The sequence below is a fragment of the Xenopus tropicalis genome, chromosome 4, assembly GCF_000004195.4.
Source record: "Xenopus tropicalis strain Nigerian chromosome 4, UCB_Xtro_10.0, whole genome shotgun sequence".
In the NCBI taxonomy this organism is placed as follows: domain Eukaryota; kingdom Metazoa; phylum Chordata; class Amphibia; order Anura; family Pipidae; genus Xenopus; species Xenopus tropicalis.
In genome coordinates this window covers 40,640,046-40,664,712 of record NC_030680.2, presented here as the reverse complement: position 1 = coordinate 40,664,712, position 24,667 = coordinate 40,640,046, and the positions used below count along the sequence as shown (strand labels likewise).

General features: G+C 36.1%; 1 protein-coding gene across 12 annotated transcripts in view; it reads right to left on the bottom strand.

Annotated features, from left to right (window-relative positions):
- Positions 1-24,667, bottom strand: part of nrxn2 (neurexin 2) — a 335,460-nt gene that overhangs the window by 215,581 nt on the left and 95,212 nt on the right. For all 12 annotated transcript variants that reach the window (XM_018093463.2, XM_018093466.2, XM_018093462.2 and 9 more), the window contains exons 3-4: positions 11,977-13,245; positions 9,084-9,101 (exon numbers count right to left, since the gene is read on the bottom strand). In XM_018093463.2, the coding sequence (XP_017948952.1) occupies positions 9,084-9,101; positions 11,977-12,718 (760 nt within the window). In that variant the 5' untranslated portion in view covers positions 12,719-13,245. The remainder of the gene's footprint in view (positions 1-9,083; positions 9,102-11,976; positions 13,246-24,667) is intronic.

Genomic DNA, 24,667 nt, shown 5'->3' with positions numbered 1-24,667 from the left:
CCTACTCTGCCAATACCATGGTCATTAGGGTGGTTTATTAGGGTGGTTATTCCCCATAGGGAAATATATTTTATGCTAAATTATACAAAAATTGTAACCCACATTTATAAAGCTGTAAAGTTACTTTCTTCACCAGGGCAAAAACATGAAAACATCATGAGGGGCTTACTGTCTTACTGAAAAACAGATGTTATCATGAGGTGAAGGTCTTTTTCAAATTAATGAAAGTATGATAATAAACCATTGAGTAATTCTGACTCCAACTAGTGCCATGCAACAGAATGCTTGAAGGGGAATACTAAAGAGTAACATGAATATTTTACAAGTGGTAAAGAATCTTTATTATATTTAGAAAGTTCATTATTTGCATAAGATGATGCTCATTTCTTGATAGTTCCCCTTTAAGTATTTAATGTGTAATTGTAGCCTCAAAGTTGAAATGCAAGCAGCTAGATATTAACGGTAACTCACTCTCACAGCTACTATGTACTGAAGGGAACCTTCAGTGCCAATATGTATAGCAATTATCTGTTTTGTTCTTTTTCACTGTTTCTAAAACAATGGAAAAATCAATAAGAGTTTGAAAACAGCTGTTTTATACAATATGCAGCAGGGGTAAGAGGGAAAGGGGAGTTGTTTTAGAGAGAATGATACAGCTAGTTACATCCCAGATGCCTAATAAGTCTGTTTTGGGGGCAGTTGGTTTTATGGGAATATTTAGTTTGCAGGTATGCAGGTATTATATTAAGTGATGAAGTGAAGAGTTAATATCAAAACTGTTGAGAAGAGCAAAAAAACGGATTTTTTTATATAAGAAAAAATCATTTTCTAAGCAACTTGTCATTAATTATTCATTGATTATAATTTTTCAGTGGGTTTTAGGGGCAGATTTATCAAAATGTGAATTAAGAGCTTAATACATTAAAACTCACCCACGTTCTATTCATTCCTATGGGATTTTTAGAAGCGTATTTATCAAATAAGTTTTAACACTTCTAAAAATCCCATAGGAATGAATGGAACATGGGTGAGTTTTTATTTATTAAGCTCTAGACATTTTAATAACTGGGCTCCTTAAAGTTACGTGTAAATGTAATTGCAGTTAAAAAGAAGCAGCGTTTGGTTATCTCTTTCTATTTTCTGGGTCTGAATATCTAAACAAAGTAACATGAGGCAGTTCCCCCCCAGGCTTCTTAATCAGCTTTAATCAGCTGGCTTGCAGCATTGTTTTAGAAAACAGGCGGAAGTGCATGTAAACACTCAAACAGATGCTGCTTTTAATAAATTTTAAAGCCATAAAATGTGTAATAAATATGTACTGCAATGTAGCTTGGAATTAAAAGTTCTTCCCTCATCATTTTTTTTTTTTGCATGAAGGACCCATTCAAGGGACGACTAAGTGGCTTTGACAACTTTGACAATATTATCTTGAAATTTGGTTAAAGTGTTTTTTAAAATATGCTTATATGGTGCCTAAGCCACTTTATTATAGGGAATGAATTACATTATAGCCACAAAATATCATAGAGGAGGTGCTGTGCAGGCATGGTAAGCAACTGAGAAATCTGCCAAAATGAACCTTATTGAGAGAATTCTGCTCTAGTGAACTCTTCAAGAGCATCTCAGCTCCCAAATGCAGACATAAGAAAAAGTTATGTTCTATGGCTAATTAAGTCAGTTAGCTCTACCTACTTTATAGTCAACTATGCAGCTTGCATGGCCGATCTAGAGAATTTCTGGCCTGAGAAACTGAGAGAAAGGATATCTAGATGGTATGCTATTGATGGTGAAGTCACAGTCATCTTTTAAAGAAACTGCCAACATGGGAGCTTTTTTTTCTATGCAGCTGTATATTACAGCTGAAGCATAGTGGAAAGGAGTTTGACTAACAACCTAGGCCAATGTATATGCTACTGCAAAGCTAAAATACCTTAAAGGAGAAGTAAACAGTAAACAAAGTTATGCTCCCAATCTTGGATTTTGTAAAGGGTACACAAATTATCAAGCAGAAAATAAGGTTTACAAGCAATAAAAGCTGATGCTATGATGTGATTATTAAACTTTAAGGTAAATTGCTCTGGTTTCTGATCTACCATCTAATGAGAATTTACATTAATTACTAATTAGCCTTTTGAAATATATATTCTGTTAATGGTAAGTCGGTCCCTAAGCTCAGTAAGTGACAGCAGCACAGAGCATGGGGAAGAGCTACTGGGGCAAAGATGGGGAGCTACTGGGGCATCTTTGGAGGCACAGATCACTGCTAAAGGGCTGTGGTTTCCTTGGGCTTGTACAGAGGCCCAAAACCTAATGTACAACATTTCTAGCCTACTTCTTTGTTAAGTTTCAGTACCCATTAAATGTAATTTTTATCTTCCTATCGACTCCAATGCATTTCAGTGAACGTTTATGGTTTTGTGAATTTTAATCTGAAAAGAATTATATAGTGACTGATTGTCGTACACCAACCAAATCCAATCAAATTATTATCTTTCCTCTAGCAACAAAAAACAGCAAGCTATCTTGGACACAGGGGATAAATAAAAGTAAGAAAAATAACTTTTACTGGTGTACCTATGGAAAGTTTTAAAACAATTAAAATCCAACTTTTTTTTTTTTTTAAACTCTCTGATGTAATAAATCATAAAGGGTCAGTTGCTACATAGAAAGTGCCCTAAATGCATATAAATTTGTTTTATATAAAATTACCTGTAATTTTAGCAGTGCTTGAGGGTCAGGAAAGAAGAATATATTAAGACTCCACTGAACTCGTGGAGGCAAATTTATCAATTTTTTAGTTGGAAGGAAAAAACTGACAAAACTTGTGCATCTTTTGCCTATGTCTGTGGTTTATTCCCAAACACTACTATATTTAGAAAAATACTTTGAGAGAATAGTGTTGTACATTAAATAGAATGCTTGAAATCTCAGATAATTCTAATTGACTACAGAAACTTGTCAGCTTTTACTTGCAAATTGTTATTGTTTTTTTTCTTTAACAAATTGGATTTGTGACTATTCACTCTTTCAAAAATATTTCAGAGTACTTTCGTGTTGGTGCTTTTTTCCACATTTTTTCTTAGATCAGGAAGAAAACGTAACCATAAATACTAATAAATTTGCCCCATAGCGGGGCTTTCTTTAACTAGATAACTTAACACAGCGGAACTGATAACAAACATGCCACATCAATAGGGAACTAAAGCCTGACAAAGAAATGCTTTGTTTTTTAACTTACTGAGGATAAAGATGTTCCCAAGTTGCCCATATATTGTGCTCATGCACAGGACACGCTCTATTTGCTCTGTCTACTGTCAATCCGTTGATCTAAGGGACTAATTTGCAACTTACTGAAGAGAAAGTAAGATTTCATTTGTCAAATGTAATTTTAACTTTAATGGTTCAGGCAATAGTTCAGGGCTTAGTCATATTCAACATGAATTCCAAGTTTGATCAAACTCAAGAGGCATCTACTTGCAGACCATCTATTTATAAGCAATGTACAGCTAAACTAATTAATACTTAGACCTGAAACATGCATATCTTATTAATGTATGAGTTTCTTAGATTATTATTTCCAAACTGGACACATAATGTACTTACATGGCCTGTTAATAATATTAATAATAATTATGCTGCTCACTACATAATTGCCTGAAAAGACAATGCAGTCTACAGTATGCACATTACATATTTACTGATTAGCAGTGCAGAATACATATGGTCACATGGTGGTTTCTAAACACACCTGTCTGCCCTAAAAATGTGTATCTCAGGTGCAGGGGCTGCAGGGTGTGGCTGGCCTGAGAGAGTGCCAAGTGCCAAAGAGGAGCCTGTAAGAGTGTGCCAAGGGCCAAAGAGGAGATTGTGAAAGAGTGCCAAGAGACAAGGGAAGGTCCTGTGGAGAAGCAGGTGCTGTGAAAGTTTTCATACTGACTAGTGAGAGAGACACTCTCTGGAGTTCTGCAGCTGAGTAGCAAACAGAAAGGTGTTGTACACGTTGTGTTTTTGATTGGGTAAAAGAAAATGTAGACCCCAAGGAGTGAGGGCCCTTCATCTGTTTAACCAGAGGCTTTGTAAAAACAATTTTTGCATAAGTACATTCTATTTGACTTGTAGTGCTGTCAATAAAATGCAGGAAGAAATCTGCTTTAAAGGGAAACTTGATATCCCTGTCTTCTGTCTGCCAATACCACTTTGAGCAAATCCCTGCAGTATTTATAAAAATATGCCCAAACAGGATAATTCATATAAAATATATTTTATAGGGCGTAGCTGTATAACTGAACCAAGCCATACTTTCCAGTCTTCCACTTTAAAAGCTAAGAGGGATAACAACCCAATGTCACCCACTGACTAAACTTACTTTTTGCTGCATTGGCTTCAAAATATCCTTTCACTAAAACACATCCCTTTTAGTAGTGTTGCTAAAAATGGCCATAAAAATATTAAGATACTATAGAAACACTTAAAGTGCAGAAATAAATCTAAACACACCATGCACTGTTTTTTTTATAATTTACAATGTTAAAGGTGAACCAAAGCAGATAGTTAGTCTAGATATGCTAAACCCTATGTTTTGAATTTCAAGTAGTATGGTACCAATAGATTGGTTAGGTTTACAGACCAAAGGTCTCAACCTGCCATTTATAGGCCTAGGAGTTTTACATCTGTACTATGGAAATTTACTTGAGACATACCATTCAAGGTTGTGGCATGGAGAATTATAAGCAACAATAAGCATGGTTTCTAAAGGGTCACAAGGAGTTGCCATAGAGAATAAAGCCAGTGTGACATACAAGATCCAAAGCATATCACTTAAGCTCCAGGTCAGACCTGGCTGAAATATTTATAAATGGGGTGCCACGAGGTCTGTACATTTTGTTTAATCTGCTCATTAATGAACTGGAGAAATACACTAAAAACACAATTTGTGTTTGGTGATGATACGAATCTATGCAACTGAACAATAAATATACATTCAAAAAGTGTCATCCTTGCAGGGGGATCTTTACAGACTGGTGATATTAGAAACTATTTGGCAGATGAGTTTCATTGTTAATAAGGGTCACATCAGGAAGGGCTAATTGTTTTTGTTTACAAACAAATTGTATGTCCCCAAAAAAAGTTTAGGGAATAGCTTCTAAGCTGAAGGTATGGAAGTTATGAAGAATGGCTCACCTAGCTATGACTGTGGGGAAGAGGTGTAATAAATCACACAATATATGCTAAACAGAAAACATGTTATTGCAGTAGGTATTTATCCATCACTCATCATTAGGGATTGGACATCTTGTTAAAAATAGTGATGAGCTAAATTTTTCAGCAAGGAATGGATTTGTGGCGAAATTCCACATTTGCCTATTAGTATGGCAAAATTTAGCACAAACATTTTTTGCAGCAAGAAATATGCAGTGCAAAACTCCTGTTGAATTTAATGCATTTTACGTGGAAAAAAAAGCCCTTACAATTGAAATATTACAGAAGAACAACATTTCAGTAACATTAGAAAAATGTTCAAGGACATCGTGTTTATATTTACATAACATGATATATGGATATAGAGTGGAGCATGCACACAGCTCTATGCAATGAGCTTGCTGAGGCCCAATTATCTGCTACTAGCAATGATATACTGGTTACATGGGAAGAACATTTACAGGTACCCTGATGTAGAAGAGGGTAGAAAACATATAGGAGTGTTTTTTGCTAATGTATATACTGCAAGTCAAGAGACATTGTAGTGGGGAAGCCATCATAGTGGGGAAGTCATCTTTGAGTGTTTCCTTGTTTATAAATACGTTGTTATGATATGAGGCTTGATAAAGGGCCAGATTGAAGCCCGAAACGTTGCCTTTGGCACTTGAGTAAAGTTATCACTTTTTCAAATTAACCAGTGTGCTGCTGTTTTCATAATTTTTGTACTTATTCACCCGGACAGAGGGTAAAGCATGCACCTGGGGCTACAAGAAGCTATTTCACCGTGTAGCACATCTTAACTGACTCTACGTTGTTATGATATCATACCTTTTGAAATACAAGTTAAAAAAGAAAAACAAGTATACATAAAATATTTTATAGTTAATCACCCTGTAAAATATTTGGGATGCTGAATTTTTCTATGGAATGCCGCAATGTCCCTGATCAGATAGATAGACAGACCTGTGACAATGATTGCATATGAAACCAGTCAGGACTGCATAACATTTAGCACTCTTAACAACTCATAAGAAGGTATTTTTATGAGTAGTTTTCCAATACTACAAAATAGTGCAATTTCATTGGTCAGATGGGCAAGCCTGGGATACTGGATTAAACAAATATTAGAATTAAAGATTAAGATGCTAGGTAAGGGCATCCTGTGGTACAATTTGCTGCCGAGTAGTTCTCAAATACTGTGGAATGGGATATGTAACTGGTCAGATAGGCAAGCTTGTAATATTGGGGTAAACAGAAGGCAGATTGAAGCTTAGAACTTTTGAAAGACGTTTTATACATGAATGGCATATGTGCTGCTGAATAGTTCTCTGACTGTGGAATGGTGCACTCACATTAGTCAGACTGACAGACTGACTGTCATTTTGGGGTGACTGGCTGGCAGACTTATTTTACTCTTTAACACAATGTACTGCTCCACATGTCTAGGTTGAAATTCAAAGTACTCAGGCATTTCAAATATATTGATTTCCAAAAAGCCCCCACCAGCCCCCAAAATTACCAGTTAAATGTGCCCATAGAATTTGCCATATTATTGAAATTGCTAGTCTGGTCTTGTTGTCTGATGCTATGGAATGCCTCAGTGGTATTAGTCAGATTGGTAAGCATGTGATTTTTTGGGTAAACTGATGATAAATTACAATTCAGCTCCTTTAAACACTTTAAGCACTTAGATACATGTTTTGTCCTGATTTGTTCTGTTATTATTCTTATTGCTTAGATCCTTGGCTCCACTGAGGAAGGTGAATGATCCACATCTGACTCTGTAATGTGCTGTGTAAATATGTCAACGCCAAAAAAATAAAGGGTGATAACATATAGCAGTTCAGGGAAAGGAGAAACTCACCAAAGTGGCTTATTTGACTAGCAGTATAGTAACTCCATAGGAGAATCATAATTGAGGTTGAAGTTGTCAGCAGCCAGGGAAAAAATACTTACTCTTTTTGACATGAACTTATTCAATTCCTATCTCTGCTTTACATAGTGGGTGGAACTTCAAGTCCAGGAAACCAATACTTTACAAGGAAACCAGATCAGGGAAAGTTGAATTACTCATCTTACTGGGGAAGTTGGGATGAAATGTTCCCAGAGAGTCAATGGGAGACTATCATAGTTTTCTCTCAATCTGAGGAATCACATATGTCTTTGTAAAAAGAATACATTAATTTTTTTGCAGTTTAGATATGTTTCCTAGTGGAACCGAGACGTTGGAATTTGCAGCACGATGGTGACATAAAAAGATAATCACTAATCATGGAATAAGGAGTGTTGTCAATATCTATCTATCTATCTATCTATCTATCTATCTATCTATCTATCTATCTATCTATCTATCTATATATATAACACAGTCCAGAGTGGGGAGCACACCCATAGAAATTAACGATACCTTGGTGCCAGAGCTTAGAATTTTCGAAGTAGTAGAGACTGACGGCACTCAAAGGATTTGCACATCGAAGGTAAAAATAATGATTGAAAAGTCACATGTCAGATTAGATTGCAGTTTAGATATGTTTCCTAGTGGAACTGAGACGTTGGAATTTGCAGCACGATGGTGATATAAAAAGATAATCACTATCCATGGAATAAGGAGTGTTGTCAACATCTATCTATCTATCTATCTATCTATCTATCTATATATATATATATATATCTTATATATTAGGACTTTCTACAGACAAATACTATTGATTTAACCAAATTTGTTTACCTTTTAAAAATAAAAATGTCAATTCTTCTTGTAAAGCTCCTAGACAAGAGCAGTTAGCACAGTTTTCATACATTAAGTTACTTAAAAATGAATAAATCCTTCTTATGGGAAATGTGTGTTATATATCTTTGCCATAAGTTTTACTGAAATGTTTCTAGAGAAAACATATCTGCTCTGACAGAACATTTTCAAAGATAAAATGGGATGTAAAATATCCTAGTATTGCAAAACTATGTGCCAACATGCCTCCCTTCCTTTCATGTTTAATTCCCATCTCTTCTTCTCTTCATATTCTGCTGCCTTAGGATAAAGCCACATGAACTATTTGTTGTGATTTCTCAGCAAATCACTAGATAACAACTCCTAGAACTTGCTATGAAAAACTCACTTTCTAAACAGCTTGAACAATTTGCTTCCACTACTGTTTTTATACTTGGCCCGGCTCTTTTCTACCGGTGGGAGTTTTTTCTCAAGTGATTAAAAAAAAACAACTTACAAATATGTATTATATTTAAATCAAGGCGTTTTGGCTTAAAAAAAACCAGATCAATGGGTAGCAGGGGATGCAATTACATTTCTGTAGCTATTCATTCTATTTTAAATATTTTATGTTTCATTTATTGATGAGGTAGCTTGTGTGGCTACTTAATATGTTATTTGTTTCTGTTTTCTATGCTATTTTCTGCCTCATCTACTGTGCTCCACTGCCCCTTCCTTTTGCTCTACAGTTATTTAAGATATTTTCTGTGCTAAAAAAAAATCTTACTGAACTTTTCTCCATATTTCTAAATAAGAATTTATGAGATGCATTATGTGTTATGTTATTCTCAACTAATAGAACACAGATCATAGTCTCTTTCATTCCCAACCTCCCTTTCTTTCCTCTAGGTCTCTCTTGATTTTCAGCCATGAGCTCTTCCATTAAAGTCTAATTAACATAATTTGCATAATGCTTGCTCATTACTATATTCCACTGAGTCAGGTGACAGGCAAAGCAAGAAAACAAGGAGGGGGGAAGAGATAGAGAGGAGTAGAAGGGAGGAATGAAAGAAGGAGACAGGAGAGTGGAATTAAGGGAAGCTAAATGCTAAAACCCCCTTTTTAACATATTCTTGCAGAATTTCTCATGTTATGATAAGGTTAAGCAGTTACTCACCTTCAATCACACGATCCTCTACATACACAAGGGGGCAGGAGAGAGAAAGAGACAATATTTAATGAGACAAAAGGGCTGAAAAGGTGTACTATCTAAAATATAAAACACAACAACGTGTAATAAAAAGAGATACATTGATAGCACGGACACATTTTACAAACATATTTTCTGCTTACTATCTCCCCACCCAAACTTCTTTAGTTCCTCCCCCCCTATTTCATTTAATCTAAACAGAATTTTCATAATTGTATAATTTATGCATACAGAAAATATCTTTACATCCCTCAGTTAAATGTGCATCTCCCTCTTTCTCCATTGCTTAATTTTTCTCATTGTGACCTTCATATCGCTCCTTGCCCCTGGACTGTCACCACCCTGCAGCTTATGCTCATTCAGCCAGCTGAGCCCCCCGGAGTAGGCCCCCCTCAGTGGATATGAATAGACCAGCAAACCCCAGGCTGAGAGCCAGTGTCACTGCTGGTGACATCCACAAGGGATAAGAAATAGGGAGGGGGATATTTACAGTTAGGGGGATGGTGTAGTATGACAGTGCTTGTGTGGCAGAGCCAGATAAATAGAGAAAAAACACTGCTACAATATGAAAAGGAATAAAGAAAAAAAGAAATACATAAATAATAAATATATATATATAAAATGATATGTAAATAAACTGAATATATGCCTTGGTAGTATACGTGCATTACCCCAAACACAGTACATTTATGGGATCTCTTATCTGACAATCTGATATCCAGAAAGCGAGTCCATTTTGAGCGAATACTTTCTCATTTTTAAAAATGATGTTGTTTTTCTCTGTGATAATAAAACAATAGCTTGTACAGGTATGGGATTCGTTATCCGAAAAACCCGTTATCCAGAAAGTTCCAAATTACGTAAAGCCTGTCTCCCATAGACTCCATTTTAATCAAATAATTCAGATTTGTAAAACTGATTTCTTTTTTCTCTGTAATAATAGAACAGTATCTTGTTCTTGATCCCAACTAAGATAAAATGAATCCTTACTGGACGCAAAACCTATTAGGTTTAATTAATGTTTTATTGATTTTTTAGTAGACTTAAGGTATGGAGATCCAAACAACAGAAAGACCCTTTAAGCAGAATACCTGAGCATTCTGGATAACAGGTCTCATACCTGTACGTGGTCCTAACAAAAATCCATATTAGTGGCAAAACCATCCTACTGAGTTTATTTCATGTTTAGACTGTTGTTGTTTTTAATATGTATCTGGAAACTCTAGATCCCAAACATTCTAGATAACAGATGCTATACTTAAATTGTAAAATTTGCTAATGTAACTTTTGCAACTAATCACATTATTTTTTTTCCACAATTTTTGATTAATTTGCTCCTGTTGGTTTTCTCAAACAGTGATCATTTCCCCCCCTTCCCCCTCAGTATAAGGTAGTATCTACTACTCCCTGCCTCTAAAATAGTACAAGGGAAGAAGAAACAATAACTAGTCCTTCACCTGAACCCTCAAACAACTATTATTCCTGCACCATGGTAAAAAAAATGTCAGCTGCTGTTCCTCTGTTGTGGGATGCTGGGTTGCTAACTGCTTCTTCTATGCTTCCTGCAAATAATCCCATCAACTGCTGCTTAGAGGTCAGTGGTATGAATTTAGCACCACTTGCTGCTGCTAAAAAGTGACAAGACCCCTCTTCTACTCCAGATAAATGGATTTTATCAGTGGGAGACTACTGCCTAAGAGGGACTTGAAACTGTCTTTCCTTGTGTTGCACAAAATAAAGAATATTTAAAAGCCCTAACAAGGTTATGGAATACAGAGAGTGTCTGGGGCAGCCAGAAATGTATTCATATAATTAGCCTATGTGTATATTAACAGTGCCCCCCAACCTCCCACTGTGGTAGAAGCTGCCCTGCTCATTGTTAGAGATAGAATGCCAAATTTATCACAATGTGTGTGTGGGGGGGTGATAATATAAGCAGTTGCAAATGGGATTAATTATATTAAGTTTACCTAGCAAAATAAAGTTTTTACCCAAATGTGAACAGTGACACAGTCAGGCATGTTTTAAAGGATTGACACATGGCAAATATTGAGATTTAACGAGATACGGTTTATGCCGTTCAATTGCAAATGTGGGTATAGCATGACCCCCTGCTCCACAACCTGCTTGGACACATTATATAAAACATGAAAAGACTACACTGTATGTCTGGATGCTCAGCAGTGCATTAAATTTTGGGGTGGTTTAAGCAAACTTTTTCACATGACAACCAGATGTCTTCTAGAGGGAACACAAATGGTTCTATGATAGATATATGGGCTATTTTAACAGATGCTTAAATTAACATCTTTGTTTTTTAAACTAGATTGTTTGTGCTAAAAATAGGTTTATCAAATTTCTATATGGAATATGATAAATCCACTTTGCATATATATCCAAAAATACTTCACTCGACACAGCAAAGGATTTTGTTTATTTATTTTTTTGGTAAAATAGTACTACCTTCCACTGGGGTTTGCTTGTTTGTTCAGTAAACCATTCTGCTATTTCTTTTCTACATGTTATTTCTGTTTTACTGGCACCCAGGCAGCTGACTACTAAATTACAATTCTATAGGTTATCTGAGTGGAGGAAAGTGGTGTGTGTGTAAATTATTGCATGCTCCTTGTACAATAAATGACAGGTGAAACATAGAACAAAACATGTTAAACAGAGGGATAAAGCAAAGGAAAGTAAGACGTTAATCATATAGAGAACTAGTCAACATTATTGTCAACTCAAAAAATATAACTTTAAGTAAACTGAAATAAAAAATGTTTATATAAATTCACAAACAGTCTCAGCAGAGGAGGAAATAGAAATATACTGGAAGATTTTTAAAAAAATGATCACCACTCACCTTCAGAACAGTTCTCTCCATGATACCCAGTGTCCCGACAGTCACATCTCACTTCTCCTTCCTCTTCATCTCTGCATCTTCCTCCATTAAGGCATGGGTTGGCTCCTCGGCATGAATGTAACCTCTTCCCTTCTTCCACCCTCTCTGCCTCCTCTTCTGTTCCTCCCACCCCATGACTAGCAAGCAACTGTCCTGGTCTCCCTCCCAATTTCAAACTTTCAAGTTCACCAAGGAAAGGTGGCTCATATTTGGCTCCTCCAAGAGTCAGTGCTGATAAACGAAGGTCAGAGGGCAGACCTCCAACAAAAAGATCACTGCGAAGTAGCATTTCTTTTCGTTTAGACCGTACTTCAGCTACTCCCCTCTCTCCATCTACAGACAGCCAGCCTTCACGGCCATTTCCACCAATTACTATTGCATGCCAAAGGCCATCTGATACTACTCGAGGTAAGCGGACAACCGCAGGCTCAGAACAAGAGATGGAAAACCTTAGGCGTGGGCGTCCTCCATCTAAAACTAGCTCAAGAAAATCACAGTCCCCTTCATCATCTTGGTAAAGAAGCAGGCCACGGCTGGCATTTGTCCGAAGCCGAAAATTAAGGTCTTCTCCCCAACCTCCATTGCCACTAGCTGATGTAGGCCGGGAATACCGAACCCACTGGCCAGGGGCCCCTTGGAACTGGAGGGAAAAGGAGCGGAGGGGGAGGGAAAGGAGGGAAGAGAGGCAGAGAAGGGACCACATGGGAGGTGAAAGAAAGGGGAGATGGAGAAGGTGGAAGTCAAAGAGAAAGGGAAGGTTTGGACAATAATAATTTAGTGGGGAAAGAAATCCATGAAAAGTGTGCAAATAAAGCAGCTTGATTTTAAAAAATCAAAGGAAATATGTATAAATAGAGACAGTAGAAAAGTAAAGCGGTATAAATAATGCAGAGTCAGGGAGGCAGGAATCTAGAAAGGGAAAGGTTTTAAGGGAAGGATGAAGGGGGGAAATTGGAAGAGGGAAATTGTACTTTACATTCCTGTTCTCACTTGGGCCACCTGGAACAATTTGTTGCACTCTAAAAATACTTGCATTGGACTAAAGACACAAACTTCTTGTTTGCATGAGTTTACATGAGATTTTGTTTCTGCTCTGTTGCCTCAAACCTGACTCTCTAATTTTCTCCCCACTCTTGTTCTACTTGGTTGTCCCTGGAAGTGAGGTATCTTATTGATAGGTTTACTACAATGCAATAAGGATTTTTCTGCCACGTTGATGACCTTTGACTTCTGCAGAAAAAAGACAGAAAGTAACATTTTTAAAAATTAGAAAACATTTTAATGTAATGTAGTCAACAGGCTATTATCTAACTACATCTATATTTGCAGAACATGTTCATTGTTGGTATATATTTTATATATCACCACAAATGTACACAGTGTTTTACAAAGCATAAACAGAGGTTATACATTGAGGATAGATACAGTGCTAGGAGTTTCCGGACATGACTAGAATTACATTTCTGTCCTAAACAGTTTACAAGTCATGGATGTGTTTTAGCAGAAGGAGAATCAGGAATACTTTCTCTAGAAGTGAATTGTAAGAAAAGGGTTAGTGTGGGACCTTGTTTGATGCAGGATGGTAGAGTGTTCCAGAGTCATGTTGCAATTAGAGAAAATGATTTTACAAATGACTTAGTTTTAGTTTAGCTGGGTATGCCTGTGCTATTGCTTTTTGTTAACTTTTGATTTCATCCTGAGATTTTTTATTGATGCGGCTCACTGACTATTTTTTTCGTAAATGCCCTACAGTCTGCTAGTTAATATATAGCGCTAAGTGAATTTTTTCAGCAGGCATGGATTTGCAGTGAATTTTGCCATTGGCGGACTGTCTCGCAAAACTGCAGCAAAAATTTACAGTGGAAAAAAATTTTGTGCATCAAAAAAATCGCCCCAGTCTTGTCAAAATGCCTGTGGAAGTGTCAAAATGGGTATGATTGTGTCAAAATAGGCACTGGCGCGTCAAAAAAATATGCACACAACAAAAAAGTCACGTGACAAATGTGCTTCGCAAATATTCTGCTGTTTTGCAGATTTCTCTGTAATTTTGCTAATTTTTTAGTGAAGCACAATGGAACAGATTCGCTCATCACTAATAATTATTAAAATATTATATAAATTTATATAAAATTATATAAAATATTATGAGTAACCTGATTGTGAAGAGTTTCAGCTGTTCTTTTTTTTATAAAAGATGATGGTCAGGGGTATATCTTTTCTATCTATGCTTTAACCTGCATTAAATCAAGGAAAACTTTCATGAGAATAATATAATCAGATTTATATTTTGATAAAATAAATAGGATATAAATGCCATTTATCTACAAATATTATTTTGTACTTCTTAATTCTTCACTTTTTAAAATATGGCACAATATTGGAATTAAGAATTGGTAATACAAATAAATTAAAGAGCCTGAAAGTCTGAACCTCCCAAAAGCCTTGCACCTTTTCTAGAAGAACAACACTTGAATTTGAAAATACCATTAGTTTATCAGGGGCATGAATAAGTATTATCAAAGTCTCTCCACTGAACACAATAAACTGAATTTCAATTTGTTTAGAAAACAGATACAAGATGGCTGAACACAGAGATGTTAGCACACAAGCTGGAAAACAGGACTATTGCTTAAGAGAAATATTTACATGCAAGAACTAAACAGTAGCTCCTGTAGTCTTGCACTTTTTATTTGCAGCACAATCTTTAGTGTTCTAGTCATCTTAGTTATGGTTTGGATTGCTAGTATATAAAGGATTATTATTACATGTGGTCATATTATCCGGATTTTCACATTTGTTTTTACATTTAGCAGTCATTTTGTACTTTTTTTCAGTTGTTTTTGTGCAGTTGCGATGTATTATTCTCATATACTACTAATTTCCTTCCTGTTCAAGCATTCCTATGCATGCAGGCCGCCATAGTCTTGATGTGTAGTTTTAATAACACTCTTCCATTTAAACACTCAGCTGCTTTCTACAAGAGTCACCCCTCCCATGACTAAAATAAAAATTAATTCCCATCCATCCATCTCACCCACCCCAATCCATGATCTCTCTTTAAGTAACTGACAGAAAAGTAATTTGTATACAGACGCCAATCTGCATCTCCTTAAATGCAAAAGCGCTAATTATTTCAAAAAGAACAGCATGCTGAATATTATAGGAGGAGGAGGGTGAACGGGGTGTGATGGAGGGGGGAGAGAGCTGTAGATGTAGTGTGGGGAGAGAAGGAGAGGAATAAAAAGAGAAGTGAACAAATAGCGTACAGATGGTATAAGGAACTCCTTGTTTCAGCACTGGTTACTATTTTACAATCTCATTTATTGGTAACTTACACTGATAAATGAAAGAGACTTTTACATGGTGCATTAAAATAAATCAGACCAGTTTTGATTATTGATTATGCTCCGTAACTCACAACAGAAAGAGAATTCTCATTTTTGTCAAACGCTCATATTTGTCAAATGCTTCTTAAATACAGCTGGCTTTCAAGACTGTAGTCAGACTCAGACTGGCAATCTGGAATTTCAATGTGTTTTATCAAAGCAGGAAGAATATGTTATCCGTCCTTGCACCGTGAGACATACCAGTAGTAAATCATTCCTCTCTCCTTCGATAATTTATAAATGCCCCAGACATAAGCAAGAGCAATAAGGTGTGCAAAAAGTGGACACCTGCCCCCACCCCCTTGCCAATCACGCAGTGAATATTTTCTCTAACTTCTATAAACAGCAAAATCAAGTTCTCTTTCTAATGCATTAACCCCATACTACAAACTGAATGCATACACTGCACAGCTTAATAATATAAAGCATATGCTTTACTGTTTGATTGTTATGCCAAAACACATACAATAACTATAGCATGAAAATCCCCACAATGTGTATCCCATTCAGTAGTTCAAGCAAGAATCATAGCTGTATGTTTGATATATTTTTTCTTTTTTTGGGGGGTGGGGTCTGCTCCCATCATATTAAGCACCTCAATATTGTATCATATTTATATATTCAGGGTATTAAAACTCCAGCTTTCTAGTCTGGTCATAAAATGTTGAGTCGCCAAGGACAGTTGGATGAAAAGTTCTTGATGAGTCCTTGGATACCAGAAGATATACAGGTGCAATATGGAAACACTGGGTTTATTTATGTCTTTTACTACAGCTGATGCTTGCTACTGTATATTCTAATCTGGTATGGTATAAATCAGGGGACCTACTAATTGCTAAATTTTATGTACTTTCAGCAGGTTTTTAGGTAGCAAGATTTGTTTATGAAATTGATTTAATAAATTGCAGAAAAAAACAAGCTTGCAGGAACAGACATAATTATTTATAAGTCGACATAAGAGTCAGAATCAACTGGAACTGAAACATGAAATACTAAACACACACCTCATATGACTTCTATGATGGTATTTACTGAGGGGAAATGCTGCTCATAGGAGAAGTATGGAAAGTCACAGTTATGAAGAAAGTCAGGCCAAGTTAGGAATTTTTATATTGGAGAAGAGGAGTGTTTAAGAGAAGATATGATCATTTTTATAAACACAAGGGGACCACATCATAATGATTTATTTACAAGTAGGTCCTTCCAGCAGACACAAAGGCAGTCACTGACATTAAAAAAGGAGGTTCCATCTAAATATTCAGAAAGGGTTTTTACAGTGAGAGCTGAGAAGTTGTGGAATTCTCTCCCTGTCATACTGGCAGATACATTAGATAGTTTCAAGAAGGGGTTGGATGAAAAAAGTGAGAAAATATAGGGTTACCAAAATTTGTAGTGATGAGCAAAGTTTTTTGCGAGGCAAGGATTCGCAGCAAATGTCTGCATTTCGCCAATTGTTTCGTGAAAATTCGCTACAAAAAAAGTTGCTGCATACCAAAAAAGTCACGGTCGTGTCAAAATAGGTTGCATCAAAATGGGCACTGTCGTGTCAAAATGGTCATGTAAATTTGGGTGTGGTTGTATAAAATTGGGCATGTCCACGCAAAAATGGGTACGGTAATGTCAGAAAAGGCACAGTCACCTAAAAAAAAGGTGCGCACAACAAAATGGACACGCAACACTTGTGTTTTGCAAAATTTTCGTCCTTTTGCTAATTTTGTGATGAAGCAAAACAGGACAGGTTCACTCACCACTAAAAATTAGCTTTTAGAACAAAGTTAATTGATTGCCATCTTGGAGTCAATGGACTTGGTTGTGTCTTTTCTTCCCCAGAATTAATGTTTCTTAGTTCTGACTTCTAAAATCTTCAAATTCCTCATAGTTCCAGCTTTCCACTGATACTAGAAAATGGTTTGAAAGGATTTGCACTGCCCTGTTGGTACACCATCCTTCAGCTTCCTAAAGGAATCTTTAACATACTGTATTTGCAAAAATAGAGAAGCAGCAAAGAATTCAATATTTTTGCATTTTTATGCAAATTCACAAAATGTGAATATATTATGTAAATAGTTAAAAGAACATTTAGCCCAGAGCATCACACAGTCAGATGATAAACAATTTCCTGCTGTGATCCTGAAAAAAATGATAGGCTTGTTGCTTTCTACTTTCATAAGAGTGTTAGTTTCAGTAATACCATGGATGATTCTCTATCCATTAAAACAGTTGCGGTCATTGATTTTTATAAGATGCTAAGGTTAATTCTCATTATCTTCAATCTGTATTCTGCACTTTGGGTTAGAATCATTTGCTCTCGCTGTTTTCATTAAGCCCCATGTTCAGGGGCAGTCAAAGTGATTACATCAATTGAAATAACAAGATTTACTATATAATAAAATGTGTGTGACTGCTACCAAGATCAAATGCCTTTCTTTATAACATAAATGCACTGCAGAACACATCACATAAAAGAACAATACGGCAAGTCTTTTCAAGCAACTTGATCTTAGCACTTTTTTGTTCCAGAAATGTATTGCTGTATGATCAGCAATATTCAGATTAGACATAAAGTGAAGTTAGAAAAATGAGAAATGAGAAAAAAACCTCAGGAGAATAAATAAGTAATTTTTTTTTCTCAATATGTGCTTCTCTGCTAGTATTGCAGACATTAAACTATATACAAACAGCAGCAGAGAATTTAGTAAAACATCCCAAATATGATTTAGAATTTATGACTTTAATGAATAGGCTCTGTACTATTAGAGGCAGTGGTAATGTGATAGTGAAAAGAGAACTAGATTTATGGCTCCTGAAAATGAGAAATCCATTGCACATACTTGATTACTGTCCATTCTGACCAAGACACAGTATATGAGCTCTACAAGCTTTTGGTACTGAACACTTTAAAAAGTGAGTTAAGAGGATTTAATAGGAGCGTTATGCAAATTAAACTGTGGTTTATTTATAGTCTGTTTCTTCTTATTGGTGAATAGCTTTAATTAACTTCCACAGGCTAATTATCCAATCAAATGAAAAACAGCACCTGTTCTGATTCTTGATTACATATCTGAGCAGAGGGGTTCCCCAGTTCTCCCCAAGTAAACCATATTCAAAGCAACAGGGACTAAAATGGACCACAAACCTAATAATAACATACATGAATAAGTAAATAAAATGAATATAGATTTCAGTTCTGTGATCATATCTTGTAGAAACATGAACAGACAAGTTCAATTTATAGACCCTATCTACAAAAAGTTAAAGTATATGATGAAACAATATCTAGTATTTGCGAACATTGCTAGGCTTCTGAATGGAAAATAACCTTCAGCAACAAACAAGGAATAATTACAGAAAACATGAAGTAGGATTTTATTTAAGTGCCATTTCAAATTATTAAAGACTGTTTTTTCTTTACCATGCTTCAGAAAATGTTGACAAAAGTACGCTGGCTTTTTACCTCTCATAATCCTTTACAAATACAGAAAATTAACTGCATTTAAAATCAAGTGCAGACAAAACATTTTAACTATTCAATCAGGCATTCACTTGGCTAATTTAAGAAAATGCACTGTTGGATAAATATGTGGTGAATATATATATATATATATATATATCTTAGTGGATTGTACAATAGTAGATTTCTTTTTAATCAGAGGTGAGGGTATATATACATATATATGAACATGAACAACAGCTATCAATCCAAAAAACAGAGATCAAAAGGCCATTCTATATGTACTGGGGTGATTTACAAATATAAGTGCTAAAATGCACTAGTGCAGTTACCCATAACAAACAATCAACAGTTAATTCAGATCAGTCTAATACAAGTTAAAAATGGAAAGCTAAAGTCTGGTTGGTTGCTATGGGTAACCATGCTGGTGCAACTTGGCTCCAGTATATTATTCTTAGGAGGGTAAAGTGGTTTAATTATATTCAACATACACTTTATGAAAAGATTTATGTTTTCTTAAAGGAGAAGGCAAGTTAAAAATCACTGGGGGGTGCCAAATGTTAGGCACCCCCCGTGATTGTAATAAGTTACCTTTTACCTTGGGTGGTGCTCATGTTAGAAGAAAACCACATCAGCCTGGGGTGGCTTCCTTCTTCTTTCTTTGTGCCACTTGCACATGTGCAGTAGAGTGAAAAACCAAACTAACTAAAAGGCCGGCTTTTTCACTCTACTGCGCATGCGCCAGTCCTGGGATCCCGAAGGGAGAAGGAAGAGGATTGCTGGCTTGCAGCTACCTTGGGCTGGTGCAGTTTTCTCCCTTTCCTTCTCCTTTAAAACAATGGCAAATTTGTCCTATTAGACAGAGCATATGCTGTTATTTTAGGGATATACCCAGGTAGAATTAAATTTAGCTTACTCAAAATATATATTCACTAATTAAAGCCTGAGGACATTTATTATGTTTAAGTGTTCAGGGTCGGACTGGGGGGTGAAGGGCCCACAGGGGCCCCGCACTTCCCAATGTGTTTTCACTGATGCATCGCCTGCAGGGGCCCCCCTAAAACCCACTTCCCCCGCCCAACGTCCTCCCCTGAGTGCGCGTATGTGAAACTCATCAGGGGCCCAACGGGGTTGGGTCTGGGCCGCTGGGGCCCATTAGGTATTTTCCCAGTGTCCTGGTGGCCTAGTCCAACCCTGTAAGTGTTTGCACCCACTGCACATGGAGAACAATATGAAGGAATTATTGGTTAATGTTAATCAAAGTATGAAAATACATGTTGTCAGTATACAGTATAAAAAAATGTCCCACAGGCCTTTCTCTATAGTTGTGTATTTGTCTGCAGATCTATACGATTGATCAGTTTCTGTACATAACAAGGCATGATGGTTCACAAACAATCTAGCACCAAAATATACAGTCTAGCACTGGCACAATGCACATATCTTTTCCAAAACCTAATAAATTTTTTATTCACCCAATAAACACTACAACTAACAAATTACATTTTAATGAGTATGCATCACTTTAAGGTGTGTTAATGTGTGAATCATTAGGTGCAATACACCAAGGAAATGCTGAAAGTAACACCTCCTCAAGTCCTTGCATCCTGTATATTGTACCTTGTACTAATACAACTGTCTGCATCCAGCATTTTAATACAGAGGAGCATACTGTATATTAAAGCAAGTACTTTTGTGACTAGCATTTTGATGGATATGATTTTGTACCAACTATAGTATTTTGCACCACACCTTGCAGTCACAAAAGAACTCAATAGTTAATCCCATTGCAACTTATTAAACCTTTTTCCAGACAAATGAGAACAAATATTTTTCTGGTCAGCAAATAATTACCATGTGATAGGCTAATATTTCATGAATACCTACTACTAACCAGTCATTATATTGTATACACTCACAGCAACAATGGAAGCATAATCAATATTTAGCAAAGCTGGTCATAAAGAGGTTAATTCTTGTGTGATCCTGTTGGTAGGATGATGGGTTGTGGAGCCAGATATATGGCCAACAGCTACCACACATATTTACAAAACATACTCACACATATAAATATAACATTTATTACAAAATAAATTAATTGAATCCTAGCATGTTTTATTATCTGCAATTACACAAATCTTCTAAAATTGGAGTTTTAACATTTTTATAAAAATGAAAAGCCACCATACCTATGCCAAGTTCTATGTAAGCTCTGTATGTTGTCCCTATCTATTTAGTGCATGTCATAATTTAAAGTCTGGCAACAAAACACAAAACAGTTAGAAAGATGTAGAAACAGTTACCATCCAATAAGAAATATGTTTCAGAGACTTCTTCCAGCTGCTTAGGAGATAATACATCCATGCCTGTATATGCCCAGTGTCCAGGTTTACATTATATTCAAACTGTTTATAACCCTTTTTTGTATGTATCTTAAAATTCTTGTTATCTTACAGCATTTAAAATGTCTAGAACAATAGATTTACCAGACATGAAGGTTGGTAAATCCTTAAGCCCAAGTATGCTACTATCTGCTATCTATGAGGTTAAGCCACCTACTCTCTACTTCCCAACTGCTAGCCTTGTGGCCATTCACTTATTTGGTAAAAGGCACTCCAGTCTGTGTAACTCCAGCCTTCAAATACTAATTACCCATCCCACCCTAAAATCCCATCTGCCAGTTCACATCACAGGTCACCTTAAGGGCAAAAGCACACAATGAGATTTGTCACTCATGGAAAATCTGTGATCTGCAGGCAAAAAAATGCCCTAAAAATGCCTTATTAATCACTAAACTTTGGATCACCACATGTAAAACAGATAACATGCAGAAGAGGGCATTTTAACACAGTTAAGCCAGATTGTTTCATGTAATTTGTTTAACATATGGCAATCCGAAGGTTAGTGAATGGCAAGGCATTTTCAGATCTGTAGCCAGGGGTAGTGCAGATTTCCAGTGGGCGACAAATCTCCTTGTGTGCCATTGCCCTAAAGGGTTTCAGTATTATGTAGATAGCAATATTCCGCAATATAATTTTTTTTTTGTATTTTTTGTGCTGTTCCGCAGATCCCTCCAGACTGAAATCTAAGCTGTTACCTGGTTGCCATGACTTAATTACCCTAAAAGCCAAGCAGTATTTAGGATGTCAGAATAGTCTACGACCAAGAAAGGTTCTGAATATAAAGAATTTTTTTTTAATAAAACTAAAGTCTCACAGTCGGTGTGGTTTTTCTGAGTTAATTTGTAACCCTAACAACCAGATATTTCCAGTTACAGGCTATAAAGATCTGAATAGAAACATTACAAAATCCTAAAACATGCAAAATAAATGATAAAGACCAGCTGAAAAGTATCTTAGAAAAGGTCTGTCTATAGGACTAAAATATAATAAAGATTAACAGTTTATGGCAAGTTACTTGTGCAATTAACCATGTTTGGCTTGACGTGGATACTGTCGTAGCACTTGCAGGCATTTTTAAACAAAATTATAATGTTTCCTGAAAATGAAGCAAAATGTTACAAAGTTTAGATGAAGTGAACATTTAAGTCAATAAAATGTAGGTGATTTGGAGCTATTACCACCACAGGACTATGTAGCTCTTTTTAGCTTTCAGTTACAAGAACCTGGTGCATCATATCTTTGCAATCTTTGCTTTGATTCACGGATGTGTATATAAATATATTTATTTTTATCAACAACAGCTTTATTACTTGATTGATACTGTACATCCTGGATTTGCTAACAGTCATACTACTTCCAAATATTCATTACATTCATTCACTATCAAATATATTTAGCTTGCTTTCAACTAGCTTCTGTTGGCTGCTATCTAAATGGCATTCCATGGGTTTATCCAACCTGAAGAATTTTGTTTGACCTCACCAAAAAATTAATCACTAAAATGATCTTACCTTAATATAGTACATAACCTTATCTCTGTTGTGCAGTCTCTTTTATTGCAATGTTTCAAGCTTACCTGCCCATGGAAAGTGTATTATTTCTTTCTGAAATGAGTCTAAGACCCTTAAGGTGGCCATACACGAGCAGATCCGCTCGCTTGGCGATGTCGCCAAGCGAGCGGATCTTCCCCCGATATCCCCACCTACGGGTGGGCGATATCGGGGAGCATTTAGGTAAAAAAAAAAATAATACGATTGTTTGGCCCTGGGGCCAAACGATCGGATTATGTGGGCGGCAATGGGGCAGTCGGATCGGGGACCGCATCAACGAGCCGATGCGGTCCCCGATCCGACCGGATTTTCTAACCTGGCCGATCGAGATCTGGCTAATTTCAGGCCAGATATCGGTCGGCCAGGCCGCTCTGCTCTCCCCACACACGAGCCGATTAGCTGCCGAATCGGTCCAAGGGACCGATATCGGCAGCTATAGTCGGCCCGTGTATGGGGACCTTTAGGCACAGTATTGGTAATGTGTAAAAAAGGGTCAACATTTTGACTCGCATTACTAAAGGAAACCATGGAAAAGCATAGCAAATACAGAGAAATCCTGTATTTGTAATTTTCTTAATGGCAACTAACTGGGCTCATATAAAGATATTTAGGGTACTTGTTTTAAAACAGAATTTAAAGTCTAGTTAGAGTATTTTAATGTTAGAATCTGCTATAATAATTTGGAAAAGAATGGCTTAAAAAATGTATAATTAGGTATGTGCACCACTCAGTATTATTTGCTATTGCACACTATTAAGAGCCAGGGCCTTTTTTAGTCAAAACTGTATACTTGCATATGGGAATGCAGGTACAAACAGGTACAAAAAGAGTGAAAGCCAATGGCTGTAGAGTGCTGTGTACATAGGAGGTGCTATATAAATAAAAATATAAATGCAAGTCCATATTTTTCCTTGAAAGCAGCAACCATAACAATCAGGTAACTACAGATTGTTTTTATTTATAACTAGGTATGCTTTGCCAGTGAAGAAAACATGAGAATCAGGCCTTTTAGTACTCAAAACAATACCCTTCCTCAATTTTGTTATTTAGTAGTTAAAGAAACAGCATATTTGTTTTTTTATCCATGATTTAAAGGGGATTCCTTAAACAAACTTCCATAAACTTAATACTGTATAGGGTCTGTAAGAAAATGTTCAAATGGACGCTGCAGGGCTCTATATAAACCAATTCTACCTTTGTGTGAATCAAATAAGCTGAGCAGATCTATATTTAAAATAGGTCCACACAACTGTATTGAAACAACACATTCATTTTAAGTTACCCACTTTTCTATTTTTTTTATAGAACCTGAACTAAAAACACCTAAAACATACCCATGCCAAATTAGCTTAGATACCATCAGACATTGTTTTCATAATTTCTGATACCTAATTATACTGCCAAGGTAAGACTGCAGTAATTGTGACAGAAATTGCAAATTTCAGTACCCATGCCATAAAACACAAAAATAATTTCATATATTCAAAGCCAGAACAGCAATGCCCTTAATACCTTAATAATCTACAGAACTGATTTTAAAGCCACTGAACTACATAATGCAAAACATTATTGTCCCCTTTGCCCTTTTTCTCTTATTGTTCAATTAATTAATACACTTCTGGCAAAAAACAGAAATAAGAGTTAATTGAGCAACGTACAATGATAATGTGAACCTAAGGCAATCATTACATGCAGTATACAGTGTCGAGTATGTAGTTCATTTTGGAAGCAAATTTTAATTATTGTAACTTGCTAATACACTTCTGAAACCATATGAAGCCTGCTGTTCTGTTAGTGGCAAATAGCATATTCTCATACGTTGGATAAATACTGATATGAATTGAATTAAAATTTGCAATAGAT